This window comes from Neofelis nebulosa, chromosome 11 (assembly GCF_028018385.1).
Source record: "Neofelis nebulosa isolate mNeoNeb1 chromosome 11, mNeoNeb1.pri, whole genome shotgun sequence".
Classification (NCBI taxonomy): domain Eukaryota; kingdom Metazoa; phylum Chordata; class Mammalia; order Carnivora; family Felidae; genus Neofelis; species Neofelis nebulosa.
In genome coordinates, this window is record NC_080792.1 from 95,208,424 (window position 1) to 95,235,570 (window position 27,147).

The window sequence follows — 27,147 nt, forward strand, 5'->3', positions numbered from 1 at the left end:
CATTTCTCCCGGAAACTCCCAAGAGGGTTGCAAACCAACACCTGCCACGTGTGGTGGGCACTCATTCTAGAACAGCCTGGCTCTGGTTTTCCCCCAGGCGACGATGGCGGGGGCTTTCCTGTGTCCCTCGTGTGTCAGCTGGTGCCACGGCACCACTGAGTGGTCCCCGTCACCTCTTCTGAAAAACTTACACTCCATTTGTTAACATCACGAGACCGGTTTCATTTCCAAGGGCGATTATGAAATCTGTGCTAGCTTAACTCGAGGTTTTTCACAACCACGTTAGGAACAAAAAGGGCCAAAAAACAGCAAATTCACCACCATCAGATTAATGTACTGTTTCATCACAGCACTGCTTAAGATTTTACTAAAAACGGTACTTGCCCAGACACCAGTGAGAGCAGTCTTTCTGAAAGCTTAGAATTATTACCACATGGTTTTAATAATAATTTCATTAAGTAGCTTAAAAAACAATGCAAAATCACCTTAAGACACACGATAATGCATTCATTGAGGCCAGGGCCACCTTCTATAAACAAATGAGGAAATAGTCAAAGATGACCTAAAACCTCAGAAAACAAGAACCACAGTCTGCAAAATTAGGACAGAAACACTTTTAATTTCCATCTGGATATTTACAACAACATACAGGACAGTACGGTAAGGTTTTATAGAAAACAGATTGCCACTGTGAATATGCTATCTGTATTCTAATTTCTTTTGAGAACAAAGATGCCTTTTATAAACGCCATTGGCTTTTAGAATAGAATGTATTTTTCTGTGTTTTATCTAGATTGTCACACCAGTGTTACACACTCTATGCAACAACCTTTAAAATTTTTAAATCTAAATCTAGATTCCAATATTCCTGACCTCTTATTAACACATGAAAGAAATAAACTTTTTTTAAACACAAGTTCCCAATCAGAGTTTTCATAGGAAAAAAAAAAACCTCATGCCTACTGAGTATCTCTGTATATTCTCAAAAAAGCAAGTTTCAGGAAAATAAAAAATAATTTACAAAAGGCACTGAATTTAGCAAAAATTGGTAGAGCTTTGCATTTTGGATAACACTGGACATGCTCACAGAGCACCAGCAGCGTGTGAGCGGTCACGTACACCCGAGAAAGGTCGGCCCTCAACGTGGGGCCGTGGGTTGGGTGTCAGTCATGGCAGTGGTTCTAAGGTGGCCCCCACGCTCCAGGCAGACCCCCCAAGAGGTCACGGCCAAAGGGAAGCTGAAATAAATGCACTACGGTAACTGACCAGGACTCAGAGATAAACCTCTAGTTTCTGTACTAAAACACAACACTTTTACACAGGAAATCGGAAGGAAATGAATTCGAAAATATGCAATACATTTGAAAACCAGAGAACAACTTAAAGATCATTTTACTGGTATCACTCTGGCAACTAAACAAAGTAACTGCAGGTGCAGGCTTCCTAGGTCTGCTGCTGGCCTGTCCAGTGCTACGGACGGTTCCTAGGACTCCCACAGACTAGAGGATTTATTCCCTCTCAGAGAAAACCTAGTTTAATGTTTGTAATGACCCAAATGAGAAACACTGCTGCAAGTCTAAGACCTATTTAAGGTTCGTTTACTGCCGGACAGCCACCTTTATCAACTGGCCTAATCCACTGGGATCCACTGGCAAAACAAAGATTTTTCTATCATGAACTAGAAAGTCCAAGACTCCTTCCCAGAAAAGGAAGACGACACAAAATTCATCTGTTCTAAGAACGGAACTGAAGTGAATGAAGCTATTTGAGGGGCGCCGCTGCCGATCTGGCCGCCCCAACTCTGGCACCCACAACCTGCCGTCCGCCTGGGACGGTGAGCTCGAGTCTGCGTCGGTACAAGTGACGATTCTCAGAAAATCTGTATCCGAGTTTGCTTTCATCAAGTTCTCCCAAAACACCAGAGAACGAAATTTTATACAAAAAAATGTGCATTTTCTAAAATTCTTTTAACTCTCAAAATGAGAATAAATTAACCAGAATATATTCTTTTTGATAGAATTTTAGCAATAAACACGTTACCCTTCTTTCTTTACAAACACAGAATAAAAGACGCCCAGCAGCTGGCACCGGCCCTACAAGGCCGTGAGCTGGGCCAGGCGCGCCATCCTGCGGAGGCGGCCCCCGCCTGCGGGGCTATAGCGCCCAGGGCTGCCCAGGCCTGGGGAGTGGGGTGTGGGGCCGGGCTTCCCGGGGCTTCTCCCTGGGCTGCAGCTGTGGGGGCCGCCAAGATCCGGCTGCCGACACTCCAGCCTCCCTTTCAGCGCGGGGCTCGGCCAACTGAGGAAACCAAGAAAGGTCTGTCAGCATGGATGGTGACGTGGGCCCCGCGCCCCAACCCTGCGAGGCCTGTGGATTCACAGCACACAAGCTCTTCCACACGAGTCCCGTGTGGCCCTGAACAAGAGCCCCGGCTGCTTCCATCCTCTGCCCCGACCTTGTTGGCAGCACCCGGTCCCCTTTCTCCCTAACTGCAGACCCCTTGTCTGTGCAGGCAGCCACACGTCAGCGTGGCCGACCCATCTGCCAGGGTCCCAGATAAGCCACTGCGTGCACACACGCGACTCAGAACCAGACCGTTCTGGAAGGCGGCCACCAACAGCCCCCATATAAGAGACCGGTGACCCTGCAGGCCCACTGACCTCTGTCTGTCTGAGGGGGAGAAGCATAGGACGGCGCTCTTCCACCTGTGGACAGCCGGGTACCGCTGTGGGTCCACATCCGTACCCTCCAGAGCGGCCAACACATCCCGATCCAGTTTGGACGGCTCCTCTCTGCCAGGCAGAAAAAAAGGAAAGAAAAAACAAAAATACCCATAGTTAGAAACACAGACTTCCAACACCATGATGTTCTGAACTCGAGGGCTGGGCACAGGAACAGAGCAGCAGGACGGAAGCACGGGCAGCTGGTCCGTTGCTGCCATTGCAGGGCTCGGCTGTCAGAGCTGCAGTGAGGGCTGTGGAGGACAAAAGCCACAGTGGCAGAGAGGACACACCATCCCACCGAAAATGCAATTCTGAGCATTGCCACCTCCGAAGGTCACCAACCAGAAGGCTGAGACTCCCCGGGATGCAGCACCGAGCTCTCAGCGCAGCTTCCCCAGAAGTACAGCAAGACGGGAGGCTGAGCTGGAAAGGAAAACGCGTCTCCCGCCAACTTGGAGGGTCACAAAAAGCACCAAGAGCTACAAACTCATCAAAGAGATAGGAGCCAGGAGTACACGTCCAACCAGGTTGTGGGCAGAAAAAAGCTTCAGGAGAAATAGGATGGTGCCACGTGCTCCCACATCCACCCCATAGCCTCCCACGTCCACCCCAACTCCCATGACCTCCCACGTGCTCCCAGGTCCACCCCTACCCCCGCGTGCTCCATCCACCCCCGCAGCCTCCCACATGCTCCCACGTCTACCCCTCATGGCCTCCCACCACGTTCCCACGTCCACCCCATGGTCTCCCACGTCCACCCCCACCCCCATGACCTCCCACGTGCTCCCACGTCTACCCCCACGGCCTCCTGCCATGTTCCGTTCCCATGTCTACTCCCACAGCCTCCCACACGCACACAACCCACTCATACCCAAAAAGGAAGAGCCTCTGGATGGGTTCCTTCCTAGCTGGGACCCCTGAGGGCTCTGGGGATGGGGAACTGTAGCTCTGCTGTGCCTCGTGCCCAGGAGCGTCAGGACCCAGGAGTATCTTAGCAATTCTGGCTGATATTTCATTTTCTGTCCTCATTTGCTCATTTGTAAGAGCATCGGCAGCAGACGGCTCTAACAAGTCCCTCTCCACCGCATCCGTTCTTGATGTCGGGCTCCGTCTGTCTGCAGTTTTCATATTTTTATTTGGGGTCTTAGAAAAGTTACTTCCTAGATCTTGCAAATTTAGTTTATCAAACTCAACAGTCAGGCCCGGCACCGGTGAGAGAAGGGCTTCCTCCCCACGCGGGGCTTCTGGCCGCCTCCTCCCCAGAGTCTGGCCTCCGCTTAGGGGGCTACAAAATCCATTCTTGCTGCTGTGGGCACTGGTCAGGGTGGAGGCTTCTATGAGTTCGGTCTCCTGCTCCAAGGGAAGGATGTCACACTCCAAGTCCCCAAAAGTGCCAAGTGTGGGCCGGGTGTTGTTCCGAGCTGTGTTCTGCCGATTTTTAATCTCCTCCAAGCTCAATTCGTCATCTTCGTCCAGAAACGCCCTCACGGAGATGGAATTGCTGCACTTCCGGCGGCCTGCAAGGGAGAGGAGCAGTTGTGCAGAGGCGCGGGCGACGCACTCTGCGACACGTCAGGCAGCGCGGCTGCAAATCCCTGGGACCAGCCAGAAACCAGCCTCTTGCCGAGGCTGCCTCCTCAGCCCCTGACAGATGTGAGTTCCCTGGGAAAAGCCAAACAGAAAGCACAGCCTCCAGGCCCAGCACCCTGCCCTCAAAAGCAGGAAAAGGAGAAGGAAGTCAACGGTAGGCACATGCGGTCAGGACGGTGGCTGGCACCTCCCATGACTCGCCAGGACATAAGGGGCAGGCGGAGCAGCAGGCATCTGCCCGTTCACGTGGACGTGCTTCCTGGTCCGCGGCCACTGGACAGGGTCCGCGTCCTGAGAACCTACATGTGCCTGCGCGTCCTTACCAGAGACAGAGGCGTCCTGATGGCTGGCTTCATTTTCTCCCGACTCTTGGGCGTCGTTGCGCACTTCCTGGGTAGCGAGATATTCTTCTAGTTTTTGCAGACCCTCCTGGGAAGACAAGTCAACAAAGCAGCCCAGAAAGTCCCAGTACTCGACCCAGGGATACCCCAGCTCATGAGCCAGCTCCCTGCAGGAAGAGATACCATCCATCAGTTAGAAAACCAGTCGGAAAAAACGCTCACAGAACCAACTATACAGAAAAGAGCCACTTTGTGCTAAAGTGTGCAAGTAATGCCTGTACTTCTGGCTATGATTTTTATTTTATCCTAAATATGGGGCTAAGATAGCAGTTTTTATTTTCTAAAGCAGGCCAGGACTGAGAGCGGTTTCACTCACAAACTGTTACACTGAATGCATTAAAGTCACGGCAAGGAGGCCTCGACCACCCTACTCACACCACAAACGACTCTGGTTTTGGCTGAGCACATAAATAAACGTTTGGAAATTCTTTTGAGGTTCAAGTTGTCAACCTGAAACTAGGCACGTTATATATGTGTGTGTACATACCGACACACACACACACACACACACACACACACACACACACGGAGGCGGGGGGGCACATATTTTGAGAAAAGGCTCTGAAACAACTCAGTGTAGCCTTATTTGATGACGCTGTATTCAGCATCTTGATGGTGGGAAAAATGCTTTTCTGGGACTTTTTACTAGTAGTTTCAAGCCACACCTTCTTCTTGTGTTTTATTTCCTCCTTTACTGCCAAGAGGACACCCTCTGTATGACACGTCACACAAAACACTGTGAACCCAGGCACGCTACCCATCAATCCTGCCGGGAGAGTGGCTGCCATGGCGGGATCACACCTCAGTAAAGAGGCTTTATGTCCCCCCAGTGAACGCTTCCCAGGAATGACATTTTGAAGGCGGCTGTTAACTGGTTTCAACACAGACACACGCAGCGGACGAAAGGACACTGCTACTCAGCTCCGTGTCACTTCATACTGCGCTGGCAAGTACCTTCCCACTCTCTCTACGCCTCTTTCTGGATCCGTCTTCCTGACACTGTGAAAGAAGCCCGCTTTCTCTCGAGGTGGGGTCTTCCAGAGCCTGCGGAAGTCTTCTGCCTGAGGAGAAACCGGATGGGGCGGTGCTCACCCAAGTCACAGGTGAACGAACAGAACCAGCGAGCACCTCCCAGCGCCCCTCCTCCCTCCCCCTCTGGTCTGGCAGCCGGACGGCCTCAGGGCGGCGCTCACACAGAGGCAAGGGTCCGTGGGGGCGTGGTCCTGCTCCCTTCCAGGGGCCCAGGCTGGGCTGGGAGGGTAGGAGCTTCCCGCGGGGACCCCGAGGCCAACACTGGAGAGCTGCCACCCTCAAGCCACTTTTCCATCACAGAAGAGTAAATGCATGTTTATGTTTTCAGGTCACTCTTAACTAGAGTCTTCTTTTACACAAATGAATCTAATCTTAACTAATAACACCTGTTTTGGGAGACACTTCTATAACTGCACATAACTATTTAAAATTATTATTTTTGGAGCGCCTGGGTGGCTCAGTTAAGCATCCAACTCTTGGTTTTGGCTCAGCTCATGATCTCATGGCTCCTGGGTTTGAGCCCCACGTCGGGCTCTGCACTGACAGTGTGGAGCCTACTTGGGATTGTCTCTCCCTCTCTCTCTATTCCTCCCCTGCTCACGTGCACTTTCTCCCTCAAAAGAAATAGACTTTAAAAAATAAATGAAATGATTTATCTTTACATTTCGTTCAGATGGTAGGTCTCATGTCAAGTGATTTTTGTTTTTTTTTCAGATTTGATTTTTAAGTAGGGGCATGTGGGTGGTTCAGTCTATTAACCTGACTTCAGCTCAGGTCACAATCTCGCGTTTCATGGGTTCAAGCCCTGCACTGGGCTTTGTGCTGACAGCTTAGAGTCTGGAGCCTGCTTCGGATTCTGTGTCTCCCTCTCTCTCAAAAATAAACATTAAAAAAAAAAAAAGATTTTATTTTTAAGTAATCTCCACACTCAACGTTGCCAATGTTGGGCTTGAACTCATAACCCTGAGATCAAGAGTCTCACGCTCCACCCATCAAGACAGCCAGGTGCCCCTTTATTTAAAAAAAAAAAAAAATTAAGTTTATTTATTTATTTTGAGCGAGAACAAGCAAGGGAGGAACAGAGAGAGAGGAAGAGAGACAGAATCCCAAGCAGGCTCTGCACTCCCGGCAAGGAGCCCAATGTGGGGCTTGAATTCACAACTCTGAGATCAAGACCTAAGCTGAGATCAAGAAGAGGTGGACGCTTAACCGACCAAGCCAGCCAGGCGCCCCTTTAAAATTATTTTTAACGAGAGGAAAATGACACACAGTGTATGAAATACCTCGGCCCAGAAGGTGAACTGCACAGTTTGCAAATGCAAGTTTCCTAGTGACAATACAAATCCAGGAATATGGGAATAGACAGCCAGGCTAGATCAGCATGTACTGTGAGAAGGGCCACTGACACGGACCGGAGCACCAGGTGATGACAGCATGGAGGGTCAGCCCAGGTAAACTTCGCTTCTCTCACGTATGGGCTCACCACCGCATCCGCTCTGGCTAGCGAGTGAGGAACAGGGTTAAGACACGTTCTGGTTTCTCCAGCAGATGTTCTCAAGCCTTGTCACCAACTGACTACGATTCCATAAGTACTGGTCTCAACACCAAACACAAAGCAAGAGCTGGAACACCCGGCACTTCTGGTGGGGATGGCCAGGAGCTGGTTCCAGAAGCTTCCACAGTAGCTCACCTTGGATGGGCTGAGGGGCCCTGCAAAGGCTCGCAGGGTCAGAACAGGGTCTCTGGGGCCGCCTCCACCATGGCTGACGTGAGAGGTCTCGGTCATCTGGTCTGAAGACCACAACTCCCCGATCACCGGAGAAGACGTGTCCTCAGCTCTCAGGAGTGGCACGTAGTAGTGGCCTGGGAGGAGGAGACACCGGCTAAAGGCATCTGCTTGGGCAGGTCCTCACCTCAATGCTGTGTCAGGCAGCCTCAGAAACACCAGGGTTTTGCAAGCTGTTCAGTGATAAAAAGGCTGCAAAAACTCTAAAAGGTGCAAAAGCTCTGGAGCCAAAAGACCTGGGGAAGCGGCCAGTTTTTGCCAGACTCAATCAGCCACACATTATTCCTCTGCCAGGAAAATAAGGGGAAGGAAGGAAGGGCAGCAGCAGACTTCCTCACCCCCAGGTACTAAAAGGACTGGGCCTGTGTGAACAACATTAGCATAATGGGAATCTGAGAATTGTTAAAAAGAGAAAGTTCGATTTTAACTCTCTTTTTAAATAATTTTTAAGTTTATTTTTGAGAGAGAAACATGCAAGTGGGGGAGGGGCAGAGAGAGAGAAGGAGACACAGAATCCGAAGCAGGCTCCAGGCTCTGAGCTGTCAGCACAGAGTCCGATGCGGGGCTCGAACCCACGAACCACAAGATCATGACCTGAGCTAAAGTCGAACACTCAACTGACTGAGCCACCCAGGCGCCCCTACGATACAAACTTCTATCATCGAACACACAACTCCGTACAGACTCGGCATCATGTGACACTCTCATGTGAAATGCGGAAAGAAACGATGGTGGACTGTGATGATGTCACCTGGGACGGTGTAGCAGGAAGGGGTCCAGACGCCACGTACAGAAGGATAGCTGTGGCTGTGGTGTGCCAATAAAGCTTTATCTGCAAAGGAGGTGGCAGGCCAGGCAGGCATCTGCTGACCTTTGCTTTAAACGGATCTACCAGAAACTAAGAGAGAAGGAAAGATGGGAAATGGGGCCACCAGACTTCCAGCTGAAAACGAAAGGAAAGGCACCTGTGCCTCCACCTTCAGAACACACTGGAAACAGCCCAGAGGAAGCGGCCGGCAACAACCCCTTTCTGAAACCGGCCATCTTCACGCTTCTAAAGCTCTTCACCATAAAAGGCAGGCCCAGAAGGCGGGGAAGAGCCCCCACAGCCCTGGTCAGGAAGGGCTGCCCCCATGGCTCACGCAAATTCAAGCATCAGCCTAGAACGCCGAGGGCTGGGCCAGGGCGGGAGCGGGGCTGCCTCTGGGAGCCCGGTGAGGACAGTCCTAGCTGTAGCTACAGGAGCGGCAGGGCCGGGTGCAGCAGGAAAGGGCTGATGGGGAGTCACTGACACCCCAGACCCAAGTGCTCCAGGAAGGGACCCTCCCACTCTCTGTTCTGCCAACTTGCAGGCCGTGCCCAGGTAGCAGGGACCAGAGAGGGTCCTGCTGCACGAGACACGGGCAGGGATGACGGGGTGAAGCCACGAGCAATAGTCAAAGGACAGACAACCCGCGTCTCTCAGAAAAGCTCAGGCTTCAAAGGAGGGATGACAGGACAACAAGATGGCATTGAGCTGGGGGTTCAGGAAGCAGAAGACGACCCTCAGGCTGTCACCTGAGAGAGGATCCACTCCCCACGACGCCAGGCCAGGGTCCCCCTTACCCTTTAAGTACTCTCTGATCCGCTCCTTCAGCTCCACAGACTTATTTTTGCTTCTTTCACAAATGACCTATTTTAAAAAGACACAGTATGTGAACACTTTAAATCTTAGTTTGTCACATTTTATCATTAAAATAATTTTATAAAAGCAAGTTTTAAGGTTAACAAAAAAAGGATAGTGTCCTAATGGTAAATATTTCATCAAACTCACAACCAAAAAACCCATGTTGAACAGTACAATTTTCTCCCAAAACGTTCTATAAAAGCTAAAGGGGTCAGGACAAGAAAAACAAACCCTGGGAGTGAACTGATTTTCTTTCTTCGTGTCACCCTACACTTTCTAGTTTTCCTCAAGGAAAGGCATGTTCAGTTAGGCAAACGCAGGCAGAGACACTTGTAATTTTTAGTTCTATGAGCTCCAATGCCTGGGGGCCTGTTTGTTGCTCTTGTTTGGATGGGTTAAAACAGAGTTCCTATTTAACAAGAATACGGTGTTTTATTCTTGCTACTCTAAAATCAACTTTCTTCCTTAAAGAATTGCAGGATGTTTCAAGAACATTTTTACTAGAAATAATAAAAAACCACAATAACCTTAAAATAAGGAAGGAACTACAAAATTACCATCTCCTGCCAGCCTGTGAAAAAAACAAACTAAACTCTACTCTGTAAGTAGTGCAACTATTTTTTAAAATGTGTAACTGATTGTGAGGAAAGGCAAATGTTTTTTTTTTGTTTTTTGGTTTTTTTTACTGTTTATTTTTTATTCTTGAGACAGAGCATGAACAGGGGAGGGGCAGAGAGAGCGGGAGACACAGAATCCGAAGCAGGCTCCAGGCTCTGAGCTGTCAGCACAGAGCCCGACGCGGGACTCGAACCCACGAACTGTGAGATCATGACCTGAGCCGAGGTCGGATGCTCAACCAACTGAGCCACCCAGGCGCCCCGAAAGGCAAATGCTTTAAAGAATACCAGTTACTGGGGTGCCTGAGTGGCTCAGTCCATGAAGTGTCCAACTTCGGGTCAGGTCACGATCTCACGGTTCGTGGGTTCAAGTCCCATGTCGGGCTCTGTGCTGACAGCTCAGAGCCTGGAGCCTGCTTGATATTCTGTGTCTCCCTCTCTCTCTGCCCCTCCCACACTCATGTTCTGTCTCTGTCTCTCTCTTTCTCAAAAATAAACAAGCATTAAAAAATTTTTTTTTAATTTAAAAAGAATAACAGTTACCAAAGACCATCTTATATTGAATAAATATACATACCTATGCACACAAACGGTTGAGTCAGACATACATGTGAAAAATAATAGTAATTTTCTGAGTTACAGAATGAAAAATTTTTTGTTTACATGTATTCTAGTTTCTATAGAAAATGGGCACTATCTTCGTAACCATAGCAACTACACAGGTGGCATTTGCTACCAGATTAAGATCCTTGCAGATTCCATCTCAAGGGCTGGCTGACCCAGGTCAGCTTGCCAACAGCTCCGATGCACGGTACAAATCACCCTTCTTTCAGTTTCCGTCAGGTCCACCTCCCTCCCCACCTCACTTCTGCCCTCTCTAAGGCACATTTTGCTCAACGGCCAGTATCAATGCTAACAAGGCTTGTATAGGTCAGGTGAGAATATCTGGGAGGGGCTTAGGACAGCGGCTGGTACCTCATGAGCTAAACACGTCAGCTTTCAGTACCATCGTCCTCATCACTGCCATCACCCACCTCACCACCATCATCACTGTCATCACCATTGCCAGCACCACTAGCACCATCATCCCCGGCCTTATCGTCATCACCGCCACCATCTCCCTCGTCATCATCACCACCATCACCACCAGCACCAACATCCCCACCATTTCCCTCATTATCACCACCTCTCCACTGTCATCCTCACCACCTTCTCATTACCATCAGCAACATCATCATCACCCAAACGACCAACACCGTCACCTCCTCTGTTCTCCAGCTCCCTGGACAACTGAGGTACGCACAGAGGAAACTTGATTAAAGCCAGGAGCTAGGCCTGTTACTCAGTAATCATGGTTCTAAGATGTGCCTGTGCCGCAAACATGTTCAAACAGTTACTGTGACTTCACAGTGACTCTAACTTTGTGTATTTTCATATCTAGTACTATGTAGTAACAGCAATTTAGTAGATACTTACAGACGCATCTGGATGGTTCAGGTGGTTAAGTGTCCGACTCTTGCTTTCGGCTCGGGTCACGATCTCACGGTTTGTGAGATGGAACCCCACATCGGGCTCTGGGCAGACAGTGCGGAACCTGCTTGGGATTCCCTCACTCTCTGACCCTCCCCCACTCATGTGCATGTGCACACACATGCAGATGCTCTCTCAAAAACGTAAATAAACAAACTTAAAACCAAAAATAAATACTTACATCTTCAGGAGTTTTATCATATTTATTCCTTGGGTTTTTTACAATCAAAGGGTGTGAAGAAAGCACATTGACCACGTCTGCATTCCCAAACTTACAAGCAAAATGCAATGGTGTGTCATAGCCCTGTGAGAGGTGCAGAGGAAGAATATTTATTTATGTTTGTCTCATAAAGTTGCTTTAAGATAAAAATAGGTATTTAGCAGAACAAAAAACGCTCAAAAACAAAAGACCATAGAAAGACATTGTTTTTATAACTGAGAAATAATTGGCGTGTTAACACTTACCCTCACTTGAAGCCAGAGCTTGAGGCCAGCCCAGCACCCCACTTAACAGGTGCCCAGGCCCAGACGGAGCTGACAAGTGAGCTGGGGCATAACTACCGCTCAGTAAACTGCATCTTTAACAATTCAGGTCCCAGTACAAAGTCCTATGATCAATGCTCAAAAGGTGAGGTACACAGATGGATGCAATACCCAGAATAAAACAAAGTCTGTGAACCTGGTCTGCCCTCAACCCTCTCTCGCGGCCAACACCACAGTAAATGAGACTCTCTGCTCCTGACCTCAGGACGCTTCCCAACGCTCCCCGGATACTTTCCACTGAGGCCTACAGATCAGCGGGCCTTCGACTAACAGCGTCCCTGAGCCCAAGAGCTATGGAGCCCGCCTCAACCGGGCACCCTCACTTGCAACGGCCACAGGCTCAAATGCAGCACATCCGAAACAGAACCCACTCCCATCGACCAGGGCCAGGAACTCAATGCCACGGTCCACCTGTGACTACCAAGGATGGCACGTCCCAGCTCGCAAGTCCCCCACGTGCCGGCCTCCCCTTAGCCTCTTGCACAGGCTTCCGAGACTCCTCGTGGACCTTGCCGCTTACACTCACACTCACGCCGCCACCTTGTGCACCCCCCAGAGGTGATCCAAGTGATCCCGTGGGAACAAATATCCTCCAGGAGGCACGCACTCCCTGTTCCACACCCTCCAGGACCACCTCACCATCCCACAAGACTTCCCACACGAACCTGGAGAGGTCTGGGTGTCTGCCCGTAGCAGTGCTGACCGCACCCTGCCCGCTCGTCCAGGTTGGCAAGCTGCCTCAGCCAAGGGCAGCCACCCTGCTCTATGCGTGTCTGAGGCCACGATGACACAGAAAGAATGAGCAGACTCGTGTTCCAGTATAGCTTCGTTTACCAAAACAGGCCGGCCTTTCCTAGATCTGCTCTAGTGCATTCTCTGTATTAGCACTTTCTCAATTCATGCTGTCCTGGGGACACTCCTGCTCTGGGCCCGAGATCCATTCATAGCCTGACCTCCTGTGCCAGGCCTGCAGAGGCGGGGGGACACCGATCGCGGCACAGCAGGGGTGAGTGTTTCCACTCAGCACCTAACAGCCCGCATCCTTCTGGCCATCCCGCTCCCTGGCACCACAGAACATCCGTCTCTAACCTGTTCCGAGCTCTCCAAACATGACTCCCGCCTCTGCCCGCATTCCTGCCGGGAACCGCTTCTCCTGCCCAGACAGCAGGCTCTGGGTGCTTCTCACCGACACTGGGCTCTGCCAAGCCAGGTACTTGTGTCTAATACTTTGATTCCTACTCTTGGTGAGTTCTGCTCAAAGATAGCCTATAACATCTAATTTCAAGAATTTATTAAGCATTCCTTGTGGATGTACACATGCATATTTTCTGTAAATACTGTATTTTCTGTAGGACACACGCTTCTCTGTTTTACCTTTCAAGTCACACTTCCTGATTGTAATAACCAAGTCAGGAATCCTTCCTTATTGAGTCTAAAGCACAGAACTCTGTGCTCCTTCTGTCTTCTTTTACAATTAGTAATGCTTCCATATGTATAATCATCGCTTTCTCCAATACCTCCTTCTAGAATTGTGCCAGATTGGCCAAATGTGTCTTCACTCCCTCTTTTCTCTCTTGTTAATTTAAAGGTTACCCTTGCTCTGCGACCATGGAGTTTGATGTGTCCCATTCAGTATGTGTCATGAAATAGTGAGTCATGACACCTTCAGCACGCTTGTCATTCCCTCTCCTGCCAACCACAACTTTCCCAACTCCCGGGCTTGCTCAGGGCTCACAAGTCTTGGCTGTAAGCTATCACTGGGTTCTGCTTTACAGAACTATGTAAAATTCTTCTGTTTTAACAATTCTTACATAAGCCTTATGCACCATTAAAAACCAAACCTTTGAGATTTTTACCTCCACAGGAAAGATTCCTCATATTAGGTGGGGGAAAAAAAAAAAACCACACAGAACCCTCGAATAAAAGGCACCACAACCTCTTACTTTCTCTCCTCTCTAGGTTTTGGCGTTGGCTCAGCCTCTCATCAAAGCCCAGCTCAGGTCTCCCCGGACAAAGGCCAGGAGGGACGTGTTCCTGCAGCAACCCTGGCCACAGGTGAGACCCACGTACACCCCGCCTGGGGCGGCAGATCTCCTATGTGTGAACAGATCCCGTCCCCACCCCTAATTCGAAGGCAGCTGAGCGCAATGAACGCGCGTCTCCTGTCCCACCCTCCATGTGCATGGCGATGCGGGGAAATGCACACGGGGACACCAAGCTTGCTGCCAGGCTGACATGACCCCTCCTAGGAGCACTCACCACTTTGTCAGGCGTGTTTAGGTACAGGTCGACGATGTAATAGATGCGCTGCTGCAGCATGTTCTGGTCATCATCCGGGTACATGAGTCGCATAAACTCGGGGTTTTCCAGAGTCTCTAGGGTCAGCTGGCAGATAGAAGCCTGATTCTCTTTGGCAGCAACATGCATAACATTGTACCGACATCCTTCCTGAAAAAAGACTGTAGATGTGAGCTTCATTTCTGCCAAGCACAGTCTTCCGAGGCTAACGGTGCTAGAAGCAGGCTTACCTGCACAATGGTGGGATTGTCCCCCGAACCAATCAGATACCGGGGGTTACTCCAGGTGAGATCGGAAAAGGTGTCGTCTTCTCCCTTCTCCACAGCCTTTCGAAGTTTGGCAGTGAGATCTTGAGTACGGGGGGTTTTGTAACTGTTGGCTCGCTCTTTGTTTACAGTTTCAGACTCAGGTGGGTACAAACCATCTGTCATCAAGAGAAAGGATTTAAGAATGTTTAACTTCACCAACATTTTCTCATCACCCACTGTGTGCTACGCTGAGGCCGCAGAAATCGCCCCCACACAAGCTCATCACCATCACCACCTAGTTGGGAGTGCGCTAGCCAACAGCGGGGCACAAACGTGTCACCACAGCAGGAGTCCAAGTGCAAAAGGGCCTGAGCGGCCTGCAGCTAGAAAAGGCTGCGAGGAGGGTGAGGGCACACCACCACACGCACACAGGAACCTCCACGCGCACGGAGCAGGCCCACGAAGGCACAGTGAGCCAAGACTATTTGTCGTTTTAATTACAACACCCGAGAATGTCTGAAAACAATCTGAGTATTTTCACCGACTGCAAAGAGGGAAACCTCTAAGTATTAGAAATCACTGTGGCTTCGTCTACGAAGCACCTGTGTGAGCAGAGGAAGGGAGCAGAGGAAAACAGGCTGGCGGAGCTTTCGACTGAAGGCCGTATGTCCATAAGGAGAGGGTGCCTTCCCCGGGAGCCCCAGCCAGCCTGGGAAGCAGGACAGCTGCGGGCTCCAGGACGGGGCAAGGTGGAGCGTGGGCCACGGTCAGAGGCTGCTGGGGTTCTGCACAAGGCCTACCGAAAAGGCCTCTCACGAGACCCCTGTTAGAGCTGGAGCAGGTGTGGTGGGATTCCGGGCTGCAGGGCTCCCCCCGCAGGCCAGCTCCACGTCCGCAGGACTATGTGTGCCAAAGCAGGCACCACCATCCTAGAAGTAGGTGTGGCTGCAGGCGGGAAGGAGACAGGTCTCAGCATCTAAAAAAGCCCCAAGATCCCATGGCAGCAGGCAGAGAGGGAGACAGAGGCAGCAGAAGGGAAGGGCCAACAGTGGCCTTGTCAGGTTCAGGGCCCACTCAGTGCCCCGCTGCCTCTACCCTCGGGGTCCCTAGTCCTTCCCAGACCAGGTGACCGACCCACTCTCCTTCGGCTACTCCGTGGCCTAGGCCTCAGCTCTCTACTTCCTGGCAAACTGGACTTCTCTCAAAGGAGGAGAAAACCAGTCACAACACATCAGGAAAGAGGGCCCAGAAACCACCAGGGGTAACCCTGACAGCAGTACCAGAAGCGGACTGCTATATAACTCACCTTTCAGCCCACCACTGCTCATGAGTGGTGCTGTTTTCACAGGAGAAAGTGCTGAAGAGGCTTTGCTGGGAGAAGGGAAATAATCACAAAGTCCTCTAGCAAATTTCTCAGCATCTTCTCTACTTGAAAAAGCTTTAAATCGAGATCCTTTGATCATTCTGACAGCTTGCAGTGCTTCCTTTTTATCTTCATAAACATGAATCCTTTCTGTGTAGGAAAAGTAACAGGGAAATCACAGAGAAGTAACTGGCTCACACCCGAAGGCCCCGAGTTTCATAATAACCATTACCAGCTGTCTGATTTCTTTCACATTAGTATTTCAGATTTGTTTCTTGAAGGTGTTATTTTTAAGTAATCTCTACACCTAATGTGGGGCCTGAACTCACGACCCCAAGATCAAGAGTTGCACGCTCCTCCAACTGAGCCAGCCAGGTGCCCCGGTATTTCAGGTTTTTAATCTTAAAGCCATTTTTTAAAAATGTTGACTTCTTTTTGAGAGACACAGAGACGCATACATGCACAGGGGAGGGGCAGAGAGAGAGACAGAGGATCTGAAGGGGGTCCTGTGCTGACAGCTGTCAGCACAGAGCCCGATGTGGGGCTTGAGCTCACAAACCATGAAATCATGACCTGAGCCAAGTCATTCTTGAGAAAAAGGGCCTTAGCTAGTCAAAACAACACAGTTAATAAGACTGATCATATGCATGGACGTGAATGTAAATAATGTGTATGCTATACACGTGTAACTTTACCGTATCTAAGGATACGATTTCATACTGAAAAATAAAACTCTTGGATTAATGTTATAAATAAAAATAACAAAAAAAGCAAGTTAAAAATTATGACTATTGCAAGAGAATTTTAAACATAATTTTGGGTGGGGAATGCCTTTCTAAGTGTACCAAGAAACCCAGAATACATAAAGGAAAAGTTCCTATTACATAAGAATATTAAAGTTCTGTAGGCGAACTATCACAATCAAGCTTGCTTGAAACTCACAAAAATACATAAAATACAAATGGAAAGAAAAAAAATTTTTTTAATGGGGAGAAAAAAATTTTAACCAATATAAGAGAAGAATAGTAATGTCTATTGCCCAGTAAAAACAGTCAGTAGATATGACCAACAGATTCATACAATAATAAATTAAAACCATATAAAAAGTAACTGACCCACAAGACAGAGGTTTCCCTTATTGAAAAGATAAAAAGGAAAGTTCAATAACATGGAGTTTGGCTGACAGAACGGAAACAAGACTTCCCTTTTTACAGATATAAAACCTTGCGTTCAATACTGTAGACAGACTGGAAAAGTTACTCTCTCAAACACAGTGAGTACTAACAGCTTCTGGAGGGCAGTGGCTTTCAAACGAAAATGCACACCTTTTGGGGTGTCTGGGTGGCTCAGTTAGTTGGTCGAGCATCCGACTCTTGACTCTGGCTCAGGTCATGATCTCATGGTTCCTAGGTGGCTCAGTCAGTCAAGCGTCTGACTTTGGCTCAGGTCACGAACTCAAGGTTCGTGAGTTGGCCCACAGTGGCCTGTCGGCCGTCAGCAGAGCCCACTTCACATCCTCTGTCCCCCCCCCTCTCTGCCCCTCCCCTGCTCGCGCGTGCTCTCTCAAAATAAACATTCAGTTCTACTCATGGTACATAATGTGTCTAATCTCCTATTTTGGGGTGCCACCACAAATGATATTACAATAGTGATAGTCTGGATTTCTGACATTCTAATCAATATCAGGCTTTCATTAATTCTTTCCAATGCTACCTACTCTAGTCTTGTTTAAAATTGCAATTCTTGGGGCGCCTGGGTGGCTCAGTCGGTTCAGCGTCCGACTTCGGCTCAGGTCATGATCTCGCGCTCTGTGAGTTCGAGCCCCGTGTCAGGCTCTGTGCTGACAGCTCAGAGCCTGGAGCCTGTTTCAGATTCTATGTCTCCCTCCCTCTCTGACCCTCCCCTGTTCATGCTCTGTCTCCGTCAAAAATAAATAAACGTTAAAAAAAAAAAATTAAAAAAAAATAAAATAAAATTGCAATTCTTTGATGTTGAAAATTACTTATAGCTGCATTAGCCATTTACATTAACATAAAAGGGGTTCAGCTTATATTGAATAAAAAAAAAGGAGGGAGAAGATTAATCAAGAAATGGTAGCCAGCCAAAAACTACTTGCAAGTGAAGCATGTCTCACAGAATCCAATTTTCTTTATAAAAATTCACATGTCACATGTAGATTTACAAATAATTCAGCAGAATTCTATATAAAAATGCTGACGATGGTTCATTTGGGGCAATGCAATTATGGGGCCTAATTCTTCTCTGTAGTTTGTGATTTTCAAAATCACCTTCCCCTGCTGTCCATCCACCCCATGTGAGAAACACCAGGTGCCTGTCACATTACCATTTCTTGCAGGGATGTCCTCGTACGCCGGGCATACCCCATAGTACAGAGGCGGCCCTGCAGAGGCCGTCACCATGGCTTTGTGACCGTTGACCCCAGTGGCAGCACCGAAGGACAGAGAGCAGGTCTTAGACATCACGACATCTTCCTCTGGAGGATTCAAGCCCACGCTGTAACCAAAATCTCTGTCCTCAGACAAGCCAACCTGCTCTGGTTGGCTCCCTACAGCCGACTTCCAATTTCTCTGTGTGTCCTGGCTTATGGTTGTGGCTCCTGACATGTCGTGGCCAGGAGGCTGTAAAGGCAGTGTTCTTCCATGCTCCAATAGAGCCTGAGCCAATTTTTTCTCAAAAATGAACCTTGTGGTTGATGTAATGGGTCCACATTTCAATCCAGCTTTCACAATTTCTTCTCTAAGGTCATCTGGATTCAGGAGTTTCAATCGAGCCAAGATAGCATCCATTGTCATCTCACCTAGGCCAAGACAAGAATTAATCTGATGGTGAGAAGTACATTGTTTTCTTTTTTTTTTTTTTTTTACATTTATTTATTTTTGAGACAGAGAGAGACAGAGCATGAACAGGGGAGGGTCAGAGAGAGAGGGAGACACAGAATCTGAAACAGGCTCCAGGATCTGAGCTGTCAGCACAGAGCCCGACGCGGGGCTCGAACTCACGGACCGTGAGATCATGACCTGAGCCAAAGTCGGACGCTTAACCGACTGAGCCACCCAGGCGCCCCTACATTGTTTTCTTATGAGCAACAAAACAAAAAACACAAGTGGCAAAAATGCTGGCTTCAGTTTCATTTCAAGCCAGTGTTTGTCCATATTTTTGGTAGTCTATGAGCCTTCTATGAGAGCTTTCTGAAACTGTTTCCCAATTGATCATAATCTAACCAAATTTAGATAAGCAATTTCTGGTTTATTTGGATAAGAATCTTAGAACCTGATACTATTACGTGACACAATCACACTAACTTTCTAAGTAGGTACTCACACTGGGGGAACAGGCACATCATTTGGTGCTACTTAGAGTGTAATCTAGAACAAACCCAAGGAGGGCATGTGAACAATATCCGTCAAAAATACAACTCTAGAGATGCATCCTACAGATACATGTGCACTTCATTCCATAAGTAAAGGAAATTATACAAAGATTTAACCAGAGGAGCCACAGAGATGGCTCTGGCAGTCACTTTGCTAATATTAAGTAGTTAATGTTTAAGGTTTTGGGGGGGCTTTCCATGTGCCTGGCTCCGGTGTAAGCGCACTACACAAAGTATTTAACCAGCATGATTTCTCTGTGGGGCAGGTCTCACCACTGTTCATCCCACTTTACAGATGAAGAACCTGGATCACAGAGACGCTCAGTCACTTGTTCGAGTGACACAGCCACTCAGCGAGTGCATCTGAATTGGAGCAGGAGCTCTAATCCACACCTTCAGAGAAAGAGCAGGTCGCAGGTTTAAGTGTGGTCAGCAAGAATCGGGGAGAAAGAAGAAATATTGGGGTACAGACTAGCGTCGTAATGGGGCTGGAAACAAGCACTTAGGTGAGAAAAACTGGAGGTGTGAAGGACGGATGGATCAGAGGCCATGGGGAGGGGTGTGTGGGCCTGCAGGCAGCCTAGGATGACACTCAGATTTCTGGTCCAGGTGCCTATGAGTGACCTGACCCAAGGCAGAGAATACTAGAACTAGAAGAGGTGGAGACTTACGCACTGAGCATCAAAAACATCTTAATGCCTACCGATCAGGTGTTTCGATTTAGAAGAAGTTCAGAGTGGGAAAAATTGGTTGTGGGAGTCACAAGCACATAGATGCTGGCTCTAATGCCAATAATAAACCAGGAATAACAAGGAACAAACACAAAGACAGTGAGCCTAAAGTGGAACCTGACAGTAAAAAGAGAGAAACCCCTAGAGGAGATGAAGAGAAATGCACACACTGATACAAAATGAAACCAAGGAGTAGAGGGTTTTAGGAGGTGTTGACAAATGAAGTGATGGGACATCCAGGATTGACTTGAAAACACTCTAGCAGGGGGACCCATGGGGGGGCACAGTCGGCTAAGCATCCAATCTTGACCTTGGCTCAGGTCATGATCTCACAGTTTGTAAGTTCAGGCCCTGCATCAAGCTCTGATGGTGTGGAGCCTGCTTGGGATTCTGTCTCACCCTCTCTCTGCCCCTTCCCTGCTTGTGCACCTGCTCTCTCTCTCTCTCTCTCAGAATAAATCAATAAAAAATACATAAAAATTAAAAAATAAATTATTCTAGCAGGAGAGCAAAGGAGGGAGGCAGTGAAAGATAAAAAAGATTCACAAAATATTAATACCCGTTGTTGCTGGATAATAGCTATAAGCAAAGAGTTCTTATATTACCCCATCTTTTCTGTGAATTTCTTTTTTAAAAAACTTTTAATGCCGGGGCACCTGGGTGGCTCAGCTGGTTGAGCATCTGACTTCAGCTCAGGTCATGACCTCACAACTCGTGGGTTCAAGCCCCGTGTCGGGCTCTGTGCTGACAGCTTGGAGCATGCTTCGGATGCTCTCTCTCTCAAAAATAAATAAACGTTAAATTGTTTTGTTTTGTTTTTTTAACTTTTAATACCATCTCTCCCCACCCAACTCCAAGATTTCAAAACTGGCTATTACTTATTGGCAAAGGGGATACTGGCCTTTTAAACAATGAGTGTACCACAGAACCCCAAATCTGCCACAGAACTTCAAGGGGAGGGCCTACTGACCACTCCACCTAGGGGGTTACCCAGGTGATTCCCTACAAACCTCGATATAAGAGCAACAGAGGTGGCTCAATGATGGGAAACTGATGTGAACGTCACAAACTAGGTCAAAGTCACATGCAAGGGGTTGGGATAACTGGGGCAGACGCTCCAAATAAACAGAGAGGCCACACCCATTCCTAGAAAAGTCCAGTCTTCATGCCATTCCTGTGTCTCTGCTCTAAAGCCACCCTTCTGATCTGGGCTAGTTTGTCCTTGCAACCAAGCAAGCCCTAAACAGAACAATTCCATCACATCACGGCACTAACTGTGTGACCTTGGACAAGTTATGTAAACTCTAAGCCTCAGTTTCTTCATCTATAAAACGGATATAATGACAGTTCTACCCCTCAGGCTACAGTAAGAGTGAGGTAAAAAATACATGTAAAGTCCGTGCTGCTAGGTTTGACACTGACACATTATCCACAACTATCAGTTTTAGTTATTAGGTTACACAGGCTTATTATTTTGTAGCACATATAATATGTTAGAAAGTCAATCTGAATAAAAACAAAACCACTGCTTTAATACACTGTTTAATACACACTGTAATACAGTATACGAATACCTGCTCACCTGTACCAAATAAAGAATAAAGCAGAAACTCCCAGTAGGAGTGGAGTATGGAAACTGGACAGGAAGAATGGACAGAGGGCCAGCACAGGGAAGAAAAACATCTCTGAACATCACTCTTATGTTCTGACTTTTGGAAACATGTTTTTGGGGGGTGCCTGGGGAGGCTCAGTAGGTTGAGTGTCCGACTTGGGCTCAGGTCATGATCTCACAGTTCATGAGTTTGAGTCCCGTGTCGGGCTCTGTGTTGATGCTCAGAGCCTGGAGCCTGCTTTGGATTCTGTGTCTCCCTCTGTCTCTGCCCCTCCCCTGCTTGTGCTCTGTCTCTCTCTGTCTTTCAAAAATGAATAAATGTTAAAAAAAAAAAAAAAAAAAAAGAATAAAAGAAACACATTTGTGATTCACATACTAAAAAATAAGTAAATAAGCAAAAAGATGGAGAAAGACCTTCCAAGTGGACAACAGAAGCACAAGGAGTGGTGGTGAACGAACCCAGTGACTGTACATTCTACAGGTCCACGATCCTGAAGCTACTTTACACCAGCCTGAGGGGTCAGCAAGCACCTGGATACACCATGGCTAAGGAGAGTCCAGTTCCTCACTGACAGAAGGGAGTCACAAGCAAGGAGGCTAGAAATGGAGTCAGCAAACATCCATAAAGGGCCACAGACTAAGGGTGAGACTTGTGAGCGAGAAGGTCTCTCGAACACTCAAGAACAGCTACAGATCCAGCAAGACTGAAAAACCAGGTGGGGGCTGGATTTGGCTGGCAAGATGTGGTCTGCTGACCCTCGGGCTGGAATCCAAAGTATCAGCCAAACCCTGACTGACAGAGAGACAAAGATGACGGTACGGGAAACCCAGTCAGGTCTGCGAGCTGAATGAACACTCCCAGGCTGTCCTACTCCTAGTGATTATGTAAGCTACTAACATCAGGGAATCTAAACGAATGGCATAGATTTAACTTTTTATTTTGAAAAAACTATAAACACAAACAATAGTATGGGAAGTTCCTGGGGACCCATCGCTGGTGACAGTGCCACACCCAAATCAGGGAAGTGACACCGGCTAAGCCTCGCCAGTGTCGGCACAACTCTGCTCTTCTTTGTACGTGCTTCCAGCACCACCCATCACGTGGATAAAGTTATGATCACAGAACTGTCCCCCCCCCAACCTCCTCCACTGTCCCCAGACCCTGGCAACCGCTAATTTGTTCTCTTCCACCGTAATCTTTCAAGAACATTCTGATAAATGGAATCACACCCTCTAAACCTCCTTGGCTTTTTTCAATCAGCACGATATTCCTGAGACACACCACCACCTCCTTCCTTCTCACTGCTGAGCAGCATTTTGTGGTGTGAACATGCCAGTCTTATTACCCTTTTGTCCCTCGAGAAACATTTGGGCTTTTTCCAGTTCTTGGAAACTACAAGTAGTTATAAGCATTCACACACGGGTTTTTGTGTAAAAGTGTTTTCATGTCTCTAGGATAAATGCCCAAAAATACAGTGCACAGTTACGTTTTTGAGAAACTGCCAAATTGATTTCAGAGTGGCTGCCCCTGTAACATTTCCACCAGCAGTAAATGAGAGACCCAGTTTCTCAGCATTTCCACCAGCAGCTTGCGGTACTGGCTACTTTCATGTTAGTCATTTTAACAGGTGCAGTATCTCGTTGGAGGTTTAATCTGTGTTTCACCACTGGCTGGCGACGTTGAGCATCTTTTCGCACATACGTTTGCTTCATACTAGTTTTGTAATTTTTTATAAGTCTAAAAAATGACTTCAGGGACACCTGGGTGGCTCAGTCGGCTGAGCGTCCAACTGTTGATTTTGGCTCAGGTCATGATCTAACGGGTTGCTGGGATCCAGCCCCGTGTCGGGCTCTGCATGGACAGTATGGAGCCTGCTTGGGATTCTCTCTCCCCCTCTCTCTGCCCTTCCCCTGCTCGTGAGAGAATACAAGTACCTCTCTCTCTCTCAAAAACAAATAAATAATCTTAAAAAAAAGGGGGGGGGGCGCTCCCAACCCTGACCTCGTGGCCCCACACATCATTTAGCTTCAGCACGCAGGCGGTGTGCAGTCTCGGCGTTGTGCGGCCACTTGGCAGAGGGCTGGCGGTGTGACCGGACAAATCAGCGTGCTATTTTCTCAACATACCGGCTAAAACTCTCTCCAGGAGGCGAGGAAAGGGAAGCAACCCAAGGACGGAGGGGAAGCGGACCGGGTGTCAGCAGGCCTACAATCCCAGCCGGCCCCAGCCTCCCAGCCGCGTGCTCTCAACCACCGGCGGGCCTTCCTGGGGCCTGTCTGCTCAGCTGCAGGGCCAGGACACCAGAAGTAAGCCATCCGTACGGACCCTGACGGTTAGCCCCGAGATCCGGAGACGCGGTCATTAACTTTACTTTCTGCTCATTAAACGCCATCCTCCTATCAGAGTACTTAAGGAACGACGGCTGATTCTCCAAAAAGAAACCCGACTTTCTGGCGAGAGGGTGAACTCAGTATGAAGCAGGGTCCCTAACGCCTGCAGGCGCACACGGTCTGGGAAGCCCACCACTGTGGCACGGCAGAGCGAAGCCGCGAGGGAGAGGACCACAGCCCGCAGGGCCTGGAGAAGAACGCGGCCAAACGAAGGAGCCAAGCGGATGAAGACAGCCCGGAGACAGGGGCGCCACTCCCGCGGCTCCCCGCTTCCCTATCGCGTGCGCACGAAGCCTCCGGACTTACTCCAGGCCTTCGCCCAAAACACCAGACTCGGGCCCGCCAGGGGAGGGGGCAGAGCCCTGCCCCAGGACAGAGTTGAGGCCCTGGGAGGGGTGGGGACCCAGGCCTGGGGAATGAAAGGGACCCGGGCCGGGCGGAGGGAGAGGACCCAGGCCTGGGAGTGGAGGGGACCCGGGCCGGGCGAGGGGAGGGGACACAGGCCACCAAGCTGAGGGGGGCCGGGCGAGGGGAGGGGACCCAGGCCACCAAGCTGAGGGGACCCGGGCCGGGCGAGGGGAGGGGACCCAGGCCACCAAGCTGAGGGGACCCAGGCCGGGCGAGGGGAGGGGACCCAGGCCACCAAGCTGAGGGGACCCGGGCCGGGCGAGGGGAGGGGACCCAGGCCACCAAGCTGAGGGGACCCAGGCCACCAAGCTGAGGGCACCCGGGCCGGGCGAGGGGAGGGGACCCAGGCCACCAAGCTGAGGGCACCCGGGCCGGGCGAGGGGAGGGGACCCAGGCCACCAAGCTGAGGGGACCCGGGCCGGGCGAGGGGAGGGGACCCAGGCCACCAAGCTGAGGGGACCCAGGCCGGGCGAGGGGAGGGGACCCAGGCCACCAAGCTGAGGGGACCCGGGCCGGGCGAGGGGAGGGGACCCAGGCCAGGGGAGGGGGGGGGACACAGGCCACCAAGCTGAGGGGACCCGGGCCGGGCGAGGGGAGGGGACACAGGCCACCAAGCTGAGGGGACCCAGGCCACCAAGCTGAGGGCACCCGGGCCGGGCGAGGGGAGGGGACCCAGGCCACCAAGCTGAGGGGACCCGGGCCAGGTGAGGGGAAGGGACCCAGGCCACCAAGCTGAGGGGACCCGGGCCGGGCGAGGGGAGGGGACCCAGGCCAGGGGAGGGGGGGGGGGGGACCCAGGCCTGAGGAGTGAAAGGGACCCAGGCCGGGCGAGGGGAGGGGACCCAGGCCACCAAGCTGAGGGCACCCGGGCCGGGCGAGGGGAGGGGACCCAGGCCACCAAGCTGAGGGGACCCAGGCCGGGCGAGGGGAGGGGACCCAGGCCACCAAGCTGAGGGGACCCGGGCCGGGCGAGGGGAGGGGACCCAGGCCAGGGGAGGGGGGGGGGACCCAGGCCTGAGGAGTGAAAGGGACCCAGGCCGGGCGAGGGGAGGGGACCCAGGCCACCAAGCTGAGGGGACCCAGGCCTGAGGAGAGAAGGGAACCCAGGCCGGGCGAGGGGAGGGGACACAGGCCACCAAGCTGAGGGGACCCGGGCCTGAGGAGAGAAGGGAACCCAGGCCGGGCGAGGGGAGGGGACCCAGGCCACCAAGCTGAGGGGACCCGGGCCGGGCGAGGGGAGGGGACCCAGGCCACCAAGCTGAGGGAACCCAGGCCTGAGGAGAGAAGGGAACCCAGGCCGGGCAAGGGGAGGGGACACAGGCCTGAGGAGTGAAAGGGACCCAGGCCGGGCGAGGGGAGGGGACCCAGGCCAGCGAGCGGGGCGCGGGGAGGGCGGGCGGCGCTCAGGCCCAGGCCTCACCTGGGTCTAGGGCCGAGCTCGTGGCCGCGCCGGGCGGCGGGGCTGGAGGCCCGCTCCGGCCCAGGCCCTGCGGCCGCTTATCCAGCCGCCGCACCAGCCAGCGCACCGCGATCAGCAGCACGGACGCCCCCAGCAGCTCCCAGACCAGCGCCGCCCACTCAGCCGCCGCCAGCCGCGTCCACAGCATCGCCGCCGCCCGGCCGCCGCCGCCGCCGCCGCCGCCGAGGAGGCCGCCCGCCTCAGGACCCCGCGACCCGAGCTGCCCGCGCTACTGCCTGACGGCGCCGCACGCAGGGGTGGTCGGTGCGGAGCCGGGACTGCACGCGGGGGCCGGGGCGCTCGCCCGGCGCGCCCCGTGGCCCGGCAAGGGAGCGAGGGAGCGAGGCCGCGGCCCCAGTCCCTGGGGGGGGGGGGGGGGGGGGGCGCGCAAGGGGCCGTCGAGCGCGCCGTCAGGCGGTAGCGTAGGCAGCTCGGGTCGCGAGGTCCTGAGGCGAACGGGGTCCTCGGCGGCGGCGCTCGGCCAAAGGGGGAAGCCCGGGCCGGGCTGGGGAGGGCGGGGGCTCGCGGGACGGGCCGGCGGGCGGGGGGCCGAGGGGGGCCCGGAAGGCGGGCGGAGGGGGCGGTGGCATCTGGACGCCGGGGGCCGGGGGCGGCCCGAGGTCCTGCGCGCGAGCCAGGGCGGGGGCGAGCCGGGGCCTGGGCGTTGGCCGGCGGTGCCCCCGCGAGCGCGCTAGCTCCGCGCGGCCCCAGTGGGAACGGGGCTGCTCGCGGGATCGGAGCGACCCAGCTTCTCCAGGCCGGAGTCGGCATTTTGTTCTCCTGGACCCGCTGTGAGACGGCATTCGTGACCGCCTGGGCTTTTGGAGAACCAAGTTCTCCGCGCCAGACAAAGCAGGCGACCGGGCAGCTGCCGCGTGTGCGCGGGAGAACTGCTCCCTGCCGCCCGTGACGCTGGCCTTACCTGGCCGGCCGGCGTTGCATTCCCGTGGCCCGAGTGAAGCTGTTTCCTCCCGGCCCTGGCCCTGGGGCGCGGAGGGCTTCCCCGAGGAGCGGGTGCCCGCCGCCGTAGTCTAGTCAGGCTCCAGGCTGCGTGATCCCGTCCCTTCCACGTTGGCGCAGAGGGGCTTGGAGCCGAGCAGGGGTGGCTGCGGGGGGAGGGGTTGACTATAAAGTGGCGGGGGTGGGGGAAGGGCCGTAGGGGCTGATGGAAACGTTATGCTCGTCAAGCTTGTCAGAACTCTCCGACGTGTACGATGAAAAGGGTGACTCTTCTGTAACGTTTGGAAGTTTATTTTTTGAGAGGGAGAGTGCACGCGAGCAGGGGAGGGGCAGAGAGACAGCGAGAGAGAATCTCAAGCCGGCCCCGAGCTACCAGCAAATGCCAACGTGGGGCTCCC

General features: G+C 51.4%; 1 protein-coding gene across 2 annotated transcripts; it reads right to left on the minus strand.

Moving 5' to 3' along the window:
• Positions 1-599: 599 nt before the first annotated feature.
• On the minus strand, positions 600-26,871 carry ANKLE2 (ankyrin repeat and LEM domain containing 2). Of its 2 annotated transcripts, none has more exons than XM_058691567.1 (13): positions 26,712-26,871; positions 18,142-18,615; positions 15,741-15,947; positions 14,417-14,610; positions 14,148-14,336; positions 11,527-11,649; positions 9,138-9,204; positions 7,437-7,609; positions 5,669-5,775; positions 4,637-4,821; positions 3,595-4,240; positions 2,661-2,792; positions 600-2,298 (listed from the first exon to the last, which is right to left on the minus strand). In XM_058691567.1, exons 2-13 carry the CDS (start codon positions 18,608-18,610, stop codon positions 2,094-2,096), a joined length of 2,697 nt encoding a protein of 898 aa, XP_058547550.1. In that variant the 5' UTR covers positions 18,611-18,615; positions 26,712-26,871; the 3' UTR covers positions 600-2,093. The 2 variants fall into 2 exon arrangements, with proteins under 2 accessions (XP_058547550.1, XP_058547549.1); XM_058691566.1 differs by lacking the exon at positions 26,712-26,871 and adding an exon at positions 25,751-25,964.
• Positions 26,872-27,147: the final 276 nt, after the last annotated feature.